Source organism: Momordica charantia (genome assembly GCF_013281855.1).
Source record: "Momordica charantia cultivar OHB3-1 chromosome 1 unlocalized genomic scaffold, Mcharantia_2.0 BLBB01000001.1, whole genome shotgun sequence".
Classification (NCBI taxonomy): domain Eukaryota; kingdom Viridiplantae; phylum Streptophyta; class Magnoliopsida; order Cucurbitales; family Cucurbitaceae; genus Momordica; species Momordica charantia.
Genome location: NW_028275157.1, coordinates 18,512,318 through 18,523,629, shown reverse-complemented (window position 1 = coordinate 18,523,629; position 11,312 = coordinate 18,512,318). Strand labels below are relative to the sequence as shown.

The window sequence follows — 11,312 nt, the reverse complement described above, 5'->3', positions numbered from 1 at the left end:
AATCACAATTTTGAAGGTCTCCTCTTTTTTTCCCCATATAAATCTATTTATTTTAGTCTATAATTATAAATGTTTGCTTAAAAAAATCCTAATTTTAAAGTATAAGATAATCTATCAAATATTTAAACCATTATTAATTTATTTCCAAATGACATGAATATGTTTTTAATTAATTTAATGCTATATAGATTTTTTTTTTTAATTCTCAATCCATTCTCTATAATAACACAATTTTTTACATCCCGATGAGCTTATGTGGATCAGTAGAAAATATAAGATAATAGGTGGATTTGGGGACTAAATTGAAATTTTTAAAACAATAAAGATCAAATTGAAACTATACCTAAATCATAAAGATCAAATTAAAACTTATACCTAAATCATAAAGACCAAATTTACAATGTAGCTATATTGTATTAAATGTCCCTTATAAATAATTAATTCAGTAATGTTTAGATAAAATTAATTAAAACATAAATAAAAGTTTCTATTAAAAAGTAAAAATAAAGTTTCTCAAAAAAAAAATAAAAAAAATAAAAAAATATTATTTATTATTATTTGTATTAAAAATCTTGATATCCTTGGGCCACGTGATATATATATTGAAATAAAAATAAAAAATTGTTAACAATCAAAGTCAGCATAGCATAATTTGACATAGGTTTTGAGTTCGATTCCCACCTACTTTACAAATTTTCCTTTTTCCATTTTTGTTTTATATATCTTTTAATTTGTCTTGATTTGGGGCCGAGAATGGATCTGGGCCTTATCCTACAGAAACGGGCCCATATAACCAAAGAGAAACAAAAGATCCGACTAGAGTCCGAAATATCACATGGATGGGGCGCTGACCTTAATGTTGGAATCGATTGGATTTTTATTTTTTTCTTTTATCAAAAAAAAAAAAAAGACATAGTACGGCTCATAAGAATATTTTCAAACACGTCAAAGTACAAAATTCGCTCAAACTTCTTAATTTAACAAAATTATCTTGCCGAAGTCTATTAAAAAAAACAAAAAACAAAACAAAATTATCTTGCCAACTTATCTTGCTTAGGTGAGAATACCTCAACTCTAAATCAATTATGAGTGATTATTATGATTGTCAATTATCATAAATTAAATTTATTATTTTACATTCTATTTATTTTCAGGAATTTATATGCATACGAAACAGAATCTTGGAAATATTTATTAAAAATAAAATAATAAATTTAATTATTATACGTTCTTGTATAATAACTAATTATTAATTGTGTGCATATCTCTCCGTCAATCTAAACATAATTCAATTAGTTAAAATGTATATTGTCGAGGGAGAAATTTGAGAAGGTGACGTGTGAGATTCTAGTGGGTGATAACCGGAAGGGGGACCATAGACGGCGTGAAGTGTACAAGCAAAAGGGTGGAGAAGGGATGCACACACCTACTACGTAGCACGGGACTGACAAATGACAGTGTGACCACCGCATACTAATAATGTTCTCATCTATCCGTCTGAATCTCGTACGACGAGGAGCACCACCAGTTCTCCACGTACGAAATGTCCTACTTAATTGGTCATAGACACCTATAAAAGGAAAGAACCACTACCACTAAGTAAATGAAAAATCTGTCGCTAATTCTTTGAAGTGTTCTCTGTTATTTCTGCTTTGATTACTAACTTGATCGTTGGAGTCCATAAGGTGGGACACTACACCAGTGTCGAAGATCATTGTTGCATACCCGTTTGTTTGACGACGCTCCGTTTTGAAGGACACGTGGACCTCTCCAAAATTCGCCATCAACAGTCACGACCAAAAATTCGAAGTTGGAATACCCACCAACTAAATAACCAACAAAATAAATAAAACCAATGTTTAATTTTTATTTATTATTATTTTTTCAATTTCTTACCATCAGATAAACCTGTATTTCCAATATCTAATTTATTGTTAAATGTATGCATGGCATTTTCTAAAATGAACGGACTTGATTTGATTTGATGTTCATCCTAATTTTTATTTCCTTCACTTTCAACTGCAATAATTTTCCCCAGACTGAAAACGCATACGACTTTTAACATTTTCCTTCACTTTCAAGGGGTAGATGTTTGAAACGTAATAGTAGAAAATTGATTTTTTCTTTCTTTATCCATACCTTGGTTTTTTTTTCTTTTTTTTTTTTCAATAACAACATTACAGTAAAAAATAATTAAAAATGTCAAAACTAGAAACTACACAGATGAGATGGCCTCTTCCCTCTCTTGCCTATAACATACACTCTTCAAGCAAAAAAAAACTTTATCAACTTTCACTACATCCATCATATAAAAAAAAATTGAAAAAAAAAATTCATATAGAGTAACTTATAAGAGGAACATGGCAGGAATGTAATTTAGTATGTCATTGAATTAATTGAGGATGGGATACACGTGGTAAATAAAGAAACAGAATAATTAGTTGCTAACTAAACAAGTAGTTAAACTAAGTAAGTACAATATGTAATACTAATAGTAGCTTAAACAGAAATATATACATATTTGTTGAGAAAGGATGGAATTGAAGATAGAGGTAGATCAAGTCTAATATGGTCATTCTTAAAAAAGTGAGGAGCAAAAAATGGAAGCAAAAATAATGTTTGCTTCTAAATATCTTAAGAACCAAAAGAAAAAAAGAAGTCAAATTCCAAACCAATAGAGGCATATTTGCTTGGAATTGGATACAGGCATACAGCTGTGAGAAAGAAAAATGAAAAAGTGTTTTGTTTTAAAATGGTTTGTACAACTAAGGCAGCGGCAGCGGCAGCGCATCAAGTTTTGACGTTGACATTCCTCCTTGTAATAATTCACCATTTTTCTTCTTTAATTATATATCCTTTCTGCACATGCTTTGCTCCCCATATACCTTGCCCTTCCAAATTACCAAACTAAATTTCACATCATCAAATAATATTCTCACGGATTTTCTTTCCACATAATTTGAGGGTTCAAAAAATTATATTTTGTTAAAGTGGATTACTTGCCTTAATCGCGAATTATTGTATGAAAGTCTATACGATGTGACTTATATATTGTATTATTATTAGGGAGGGAAACTTGGAGAAGAGTTGAAAATTTGAATGCAATTATATGAAGAAACATATGATGACGTGGCTCTCGCTTATTGAAATTGAATCCTAATTACATTTGGAAACAAATCCTATGGCAAACTAAGGAAGCGAATAAATGTCCCTCCATTTATTAACTCGTTCGCTCCAACTCAATCGAATCGCCGAGTCGTCGCCTAGATACACGTGTGACGTAGACTAGAAGCAGAGGCCAGAGGGGGAGGAGGATTCTCAATTCTGTGTTTTAATTGAAAGCTCCACAATCGCGTCGGATGTTCCCGTTGCTACCGGTCTTGACTCCGACCCGGCCCAACTTGGTCATGGCTTGAATAAAGGCCGCGTTAAAGGCGTTGGAGTTGCGGGCCCAGTCGTCGACTGTGGGCCTGGACCTGCCGTCGGTGAAGAGAACCTGGTCCGACGTGAACAGGCCCATTCCCTGCTGGAGGTTCCTAAAGTATATGTTGTCAAATCTTCTGGGCGTGATGGGGTCCATGTTGATGGCCACTCTGGGGTCCACGTTCTTAGGGCACATCTGCTGTAGCTGGGTTGCATACGTTCTGTTCAGTGAGGGGTCCACTGGATTCCCGGGGGCAAAGCTGTAAATTCGGTTCGCGAACTTCCCGCAGTGGGAGAATCCAACGGTGTGAGCCGCTGCCACATGACATCACACAGTAATTAAGTGCTTGTATAACTAAAACCGACACAAACAAGTCACGGGAGTTTTCTAGGCTTTCGTTACGAACACGTGTCGGAATTTGATTGGAGCGTGAGAACCACAACCGTGATCTTTAATTTTTACCTGAGAGAGCGATCATGTCCTGCTGCGTAAGACCATTCGCGGCAAACAGAGAATTGAGCTGATTGAGATTAAAGGTCGGAGCCGGGAGTTTCCCCTCCACGTCGGACGCCCTCGAAACAAGGCCGTCTAATCTTCCCAGCTCCACCGCGTACGACGGCCCGCCGGACTGCAAAGTTTCCGATCAAGTTAAACGCCGATATTATACATTATATATTTAAAATTTTGACAACAGAATTATGATGACAGTAGTGACCAGTGCGATGACGTCACGGGTAGCGAGAGCGAGAATATCGGCGCAGGAGACTCTGTTTCGGCATTGAGGGACGGCGTCGAGGGCGGCCTTAGCCTTGATGACGGTGTCGAATCCATCTCCGGCCAAGGAGAGGTTATCGGGATGGTCCTTCTCGGCCTTGTTGGATGCGGTGGAAGCGACAATGACGGATGCATCACATCCCTGTTACAATTATAAATGAAGCCCAAAAAAGCATTATAGAAAAGGTGTGAAATGGAATTAATAAGTTAATTAATTAAAGAAAAGAGTTATGGGGGGACCTGAACAAAGCAATCGTGGAAGAAGAGGCGGAGTGTGGCGGGAACAGTGACGAAAGTTTGCTGAAATTTCTTGTTAACTTCGGCGCGGACTATGTTTTCGACATTTGGGCAGATGTTGGCGTAGAAGTTTTGTCGGAGTTGGGCGAGAGTGGGGGAAGGGAAGAAGCAGACGAGGGAGAGAGAGAGAAGGGAGAATGCAATAAGGGGATTGACGCGACCCATTTCTGCAAAGGATTATTATTAAAAAGTTGGGGTCACAAGAGAATTAAAGAAAGATGGGGGAAGGGGGAAGGGAAGGGAAGAGGATGAGCGGCATTAATGAGGGAGCAGTAGGAATATATAGGAGTGAGGGGTAATGAGCCAGTTGGATCAAAATCCCGAATCATTTTGCTTTTTTAGGGGCAATAATCAAACCCCACATTTGCACATAATTAAGATAAAAGAAATATAATTAAAAGAGGGAAGAAGAAAAGTCTAAAATTGGATAATATGCTTACTCACAATAACACATGGAAATTGGAAAACTCAAATTGGTATTTTATTTAAAAGAAAAAAGAAAGCAATGAAATAGATTGAGATTGAAAGGAAATTGGATTGGATAAAGAAGGGGGAAGACTAAATGTATTCAGAATTGAAGGCTATGGGTATTGGGGAGAGGAAAGAGAAATAGAAAGAGACACGAGTTTAGTAATAATGCAAGAGGTTGGCAGATTGGCCGCCTCTGGACTGTATTGTATGTACTGTGATGGAACCGTTTGGTTTGGCAAATGCAAAGTGTAAAATAATATAATAAGAATAAATAGGAAAATTATGATTGGAAGGAATATTCAAAGGGAGGATGAGAAAAGGGAAATAATAGAGAGGGAAGTGAAGAAGAAAAAAAAGTAAATTGGTCCAGTTGGAAGGGTAAGATTGATGTTAATGTTGAGAGAGAAGGAGAGATTCGTTAGAGTTGCAAAAGGGGCGCATAGCATAATAAAAACTTAGCATCCAAGTTAAGGCTTAGGGCTTTATGGTGTGGTGTAGGTGGGTGTGGGTGTGGGCTAATTCCAAAACTTGAAATTGGGACTGCTGCTTCTGCTTCTAATGTCCGTCATTGTAGCAAACTTTTCATCTACCTATCCCTTTTACCCCCCTCTTCCTTCTCTACTAATGTATGTCACTCAAAATTGTCATTGTGATACCGCACCCCGACCTCATCTATTGAGGGAGGAACAATGGATTCTTTCTCGAGAGCGCATTTTGATCATCTTAAATTAGCATTTTACTCTCTCTATTGTATTTTTCATACTCTCGAGAAAGGAAGCGTTTGTATGAATGGACAAAACACAAGTTCAATTAATTGTAAATATATATATATATATATAATAAAAATAATCTAGCCCAATAATAACCTTGCTCATGAAAAAACTACGTTTGTTATTTCATTAGGTGGTAGACATTTATAAGTGATATAGCCAAGTTACTATAAAATATTTACTCATGGGTGTGAGGACTATATCATTGATAAGCTTGAACCCTTTATAAACAAAAGTAGAAAAGGAATTACATAAAATTGTTTGAATGTAAGCGAACAAATTATAGAAAAAAAATGTCATGTAAAATCATAATCAAATTGCTATATTTGCAAATATGATCCTAATGTATATTGTTACTGCACTAAAATTTTGCCCCAAAATATGCATTCTATTTTTTTTAGTTATTTCATTTTAAATTAATAAATTTGTCCAAAAAGGTTGAGATTGTTTTTGTGATTTTCTTTCTCATTCATGATCTACGTCTATATTATGTTTACAAAAAGGATGTAAAAATAATGTATAATAAAAATGTAACATTATATATAATATATGCTTCTAATAATGATCTACGTCTAATTTTTTTGGTCAATGCCATTTTATTGTAAATTCTCTACTCATAATATAAAGGAATAAAGGATTCAATATGAACAATTCTCTAAATGGATCTGCCAGCTACATCTCAAGGAATAGGATTATTTAATTTGGTATTTCCTAATTCAATTGGGTGGGACGTGTCCAAAATTATAACTTGCATGTAACAATTATTGTTGTTAATTTAATATTGTTATTTCGACTTAGATCTGCAAATATAATGTCTATAATTACAAGCATTTATTAAAAGTATATAAATATTTTTGTCATCTCTTCAACTAATATGTACTTTAAATTATCTATTTATATAGTTTTTGTATTATTCATGATATATCCTCATCTCTATAAGTTGATAATTGATATGCATGAACATCAAGACTTTTGATATTCATATTTTATGATGAAATGTGTTTATACATGCCAAAAAAAAAAAACAGATTTCAATAATATTGCAAGTTTAAATAAAAAAGTCATTAATATATTTAATTTTTTTCTGAGGGTTCTTTTTATGTATCAAACAAGTACAAACTAACTGAGAATAATTCTTCATTAGAGGGGGAGGAAGCTAAGAGGATAAATTCAAAAATGTTGTCAAAATAAAAAAAAAATTATGAAAATATAATTTTCTGAAACTAATTCTTTAAGATATTTTAGTTTTGAAATCATTAAATGACTCGGGGAAATAAATTCCCGTGCTTACGTTCTCTCTCTCTTTCTATATAACTCAACTGGTTAAGACACTTATCTACAATCAAAAGATCGTATGTTTGATTTCCACATCCACATCTATACTTAAAAAAATATTTTCCGTTTAGTGCCATTATTAATATGTAATTTGGATCTAAAAAATTGAACCAACGACCTCTGAGATCTCAACTAGCAAACAACTATGGTGCCACGAGCATTTTCTTTACTCTTTTTGAAAAGGCAATTTCATATGCTTAGTAACGTCTCTTCAAAACGTCTCTTCAAAGATTATTTTATGTTCCAGCTAGCCTATGACATTCTGTTAAACGTCTCAAAACAATAATGTTTTGCAAAATAGTTTCTTAAAATTATAATATTTTAAGAATAGTTTGGAAAGTAAAATATGTTTAAAAAATAATAATATTTATAAAAATAAAATTCAAGATAAGGAGAGGTCATGTCGTCTCCTTGTCTTCATTCCTACTCTTAAATAACTAATTATTCATTTATACTCAGATTTAAAAAAATAAAATAAAAATAGGTGGGTCGAAAATTCCTCAATAATGCAGTCATTTCTCTCCTCATTAGTATACTTTCATTAAAATTTTAAATTATATTAGGATTTCGATTTAATGTTTTGTATATTTTAATCTCGTGATTTTTTTAATTTTTTTTACGAGAACAATAATATATAAACAATAATTCTTTTCCTATCTTGAAATCAAAACTAAAACAACAAAAAAATAACTTCATCCTTTGAGTTTCCTTTCGATATCAATAAATATTTAATGGAGTACACGAAACTTTTCATTTTTTTCAATATTTAAAGATTTCATTCATTATAATTAGGTCTTCAAAATTAATCGATTCTTATTCAATATCTACCAATTTCATCTAAAACGTGTTTGTTTGATTTGAAAATGGTTTTTTCAAAAAGTGAAAAATAAAATCATGTAAACACAAGCTTAAACAAACCAAGAACTATAGTGAAGCCACATGGTCCCCTTGATTGAGCAATTTTTGAGCTCGTTAATGTGACATCTTAACAATTTTTTGAACCTCTTTTAATTATCTGCCCTTTATCCCAAAAAATCTGTTCCCTAAATATTTAATGCTTAAACAAAAGGACAAACATTACTGTGTGGCACTTGTTTTGTTCTACACATTTTTATTAATTAAATAACCTGCATGCTAAAAATATTTTTGGATCTACATGTGATAGATGCTCTATTATTTTACAAAGGAACACTATTTTTTTTATTTTATATTATATTACCCCAACAGTATATTTTTAAAAAGCAAATGACAATTGACTTGACACCTAAACCCATGATTACCAACTCGGAAATGGGGATTAATGCTTGCAAAATTTGAAATAAGCAAATATTTTCTCCCTAGCTAATCAAATTTAAACCACTTTAATAACTTAACATCTTTTGTGACTTTTATAAAGTTTGTGCCCATACGTCAACATCTAGTTTATCTTTAAGGACTTGAATTTTTTTTCAAAATAATTTTCTGTTTTTTTTTTTTTGGAATAATAGTTCGGAAAAATATATATTTGGAAAATTATATTTCAAAAGTTTTATGTAATTCTCATTTTTCATTGGTGTTGCTAGATTGCTTGTTTTTTTAGGTTAAAAGATAAATTATAGAGTTTTTATATAATATATTCCTTCTAAAATTATATATAGTTAATTTCAATGTGTAAAATAACATTAATCTTTTTATAAAACTGCCTCGTTAAAAAATCAAACGGACTTCCACGAGATGAAAATTTATCGACCTCCACGAGATGAACAAGCTAATTGGAAAAGTTCCACAACAATAGTAAATCTCGTCGAAATAACTCTCCTGCAATACAGTGAGCAACTGCATTCATCTGATCTCTACACATGTATAAAAGTAATTTACCTGAAACAAGTACTTATATATGTACTTTCTCGAATCCTAACTGCTTATTTCATTTTCCCGAAGAAGATCATCATTAATCTTGATTATATCTTCTAAAAACATAGATTATATAAAAAGGAAAATCCCGAATCGATGCTCAATTTTGGTACACCTAAGAAGTAGTGTGGTTGGTTTAGTTGAATGAGGGCAAAACTGCAAGTCTACGAGACGGTTTCGAAAACAAAATTTTATTTCTTTTAAAAATGAACTCCCATTTTCTTTATCTAAAAAAAAAAATTGCTAAAAAATGCATTCGAGGATCTTCGAAGATAGAAATGTATTTTTATATGGTCAGCTTTTGTTTGTTAAATTCAAATATTCCTTTAGTGTCAGATAGCCAGGCAGAAGAAACAGACCTTTGAGAATATATGAACAATGTTTTATTATTAAAAAAAAACTAAATTAAACTAACAACAAATTCGTAGTCACACACAAAAAAAGTTACATTTACACTTTCATTCTAACAAACCAATAAAAAAATGACAAAACATGTAATAAAAGAATACAGTCTTTATTTACGAAGGAAAAACTATAATCAAGGTTGTAGCTTGTTGGAAAAAATAGAAAATTTTGAATTAAAAAATTAAAGTTAAATTAGAAGTAGCATCCTATCCTATACGTTGAAAAAAATAAATGACTTAACAAAAATTTATAATAACACGAGCTACTTCTCTCATCGTCAATTAGTTTTGAGATAAAACGATATAAATATTGATATAGTATCAAAGACCAAAAATTTAAAAGAACATCCAATTTAAAAATTGATTCAGTCAAGATTGGTGAGTCGAAAAGAGCCACTATTTTTGGATTACCCATTTCATTACCAACTGATTTTCAGATAAAATTGTATGAATATTGATATCCTTAACTCCTAAAATTGTTCCGGTTTAGTTCATATACTTTAAAAGTTTATGGTAGAGTTTATAAATTTTTTAAGTTATGACCATTGGGTATTTGTACTTTAAAAAGTATGTAATAAGTTATCACACTATTAATTTTGTGTTCAATAGAGCTATGTCATTAACTCTTTATTTAGTTTAATGCTTAAGTGATATATTGACTATCATGTTATATTTTTTTTAGTACAATAATATGTGGATGGTGGGAGTTCGAACCCACAATATTTTAGTTGGAATATCAATTGAGTTAAGATCATATTGACTACTATTTGTTATTTAAGGATTATGCGGATGACTTATTTTGGACCGTTCAAATATTTAGTTGCATAAAGTGTTATTGTGATGAAATTAATGGCATGAATATATTGGATGTAAAAATATAATTCAAAGACATAGAATCTTGTAAAAGTAATGAGGTTAAATTGACATAGCACTAAAATTTCATGAATCTAATAAAAAAATTAAAATAAATATAATTTTAAAAGTTGATAAACACTCTAAGCATATATCTACGTAGGTAGATATGTATTTATTATTTTGTTTTTTTCAAAGGTAAAATAAAATTCTTTTAGAGGAAAAAAAGGTAGATGGATAAAAGTAAAACAAAAGAAAAGTCCCCTCTTCCAATTTACACGATTAAATTTTTAAAATTTAAATTTTGTACGAATAAACATGTGCATTAGTTTAATTTTTAACGGTAAACTTGAATGATTAATGAAATCCGATACGGCGTTTATGCTTAGCTGTCACCTTTATTGCACGTTATTGTCTAATCCAAGGCCTCAACTTGATTTGGGAATCTTCTTTCATTTACAATTTTTATGACTCTTTTCTCCACAGTGAAAAAAAAAGGAATTCTGGTCTTATTCTCCTTTCAACTATTATTTTATTTAACTAATTAACTTCTTTTTTTTTTCACTTTTTTTAAGTGGTGGGCTTACCTGATCATGGTGGTAATTGGATGCCTCTTTTAAATTTATCTATTGTTTGGGGGATATCGTTTCAGTGAAATTACTATTTTTACAGTAAAGGAATATGATAATTGGAATTTGGAAGATTAGATCTCGTGTTTGAAAATAATGTATCAATATAATAGGTAACAATCAAATTCCAATGTCTGCCCTATCAAAAAGAAAAAAAGAAAAAAAATCATATATATATATATATATTTATCAAAAAGAACAAAACCAAACAAACTAAAGAACACGATGGGATCAATTAGAAGGAACAATAATCCTGAACAGGAAAGCAAGAACTTCTTCGATCCACACATGGTGAAAACATCGGGTAAGAGCAACGCGAGCCAGCTAATGTGCGGCACCATTATTTCCCTCGTGAAGTGTAAAACTAAAGGAGATAGAACCTGAGGAAGAGGATTGACCATGCACACCCCGTAAGTAGCAAACCCATCTCCGAGAGATTTTCTAGAGTGCTCATCAATATACG

The 11,312-nt window shown here is 31.7% G+C and overlaps 1 protein-coding gene across 1 annotated transcript; it reads right to left on the bottom strand.

Moving 5' to 3' along the window:
- Positions 1 to 3,087: 3,087 nt before the first annotated feature.
- LOC111005274 (peroxidase 73-like) lies at positions 3,088 to 4,776 on the bottom strand. Its single transcript, XM_022276724.2, has 4 exons — positions 4,439 to 4,776; positions 4,140 to 4,340; positions 3,887 to 4,052; positions 3,088 to 3,738 (listed from the first exon to the last, which is right to left on the bottom strand). Exons 1-4 carry the CDS (start codon positions 4,658 to 4,660, stop codon positions 3,332 to 3,334), a joined length of 996 nt encoding a protein of 331 aa, XP_022132416.2. The 5' UTR covers positions 4,661 to 4,776; the 3' UTR covers positions 3,088 to 3,331.
- Positions 4,777 to 11,312: the final 6,536 nt, after the last annotated feature.

Excerpts from the sequence above, each read along its gene's own strand:
- LOC111005274 (XM_022276724.2), bottom strand. The coding sequence starts at position 4,660 with ATGGGTCGCGTCAATCCCCTTATTGCATTCTCCCTTCTCTCTCTCTCC. Across the intron at positions 4,341-4,438 it reads TCCACGATTGCTTTGTTCAG|GGATGTGATGCATCCGTCAT; the intron begins GTCCCCCCATAA and ends TAATTGTAACAG. Across the intron at positions 4,053-4,139 it reads CCCGTGACGTCATCGCACTG|TCCGGCGGGCCGTCGTACGC; the intron begins GTCACTACTGTC and ends GAAACTTTGCAG.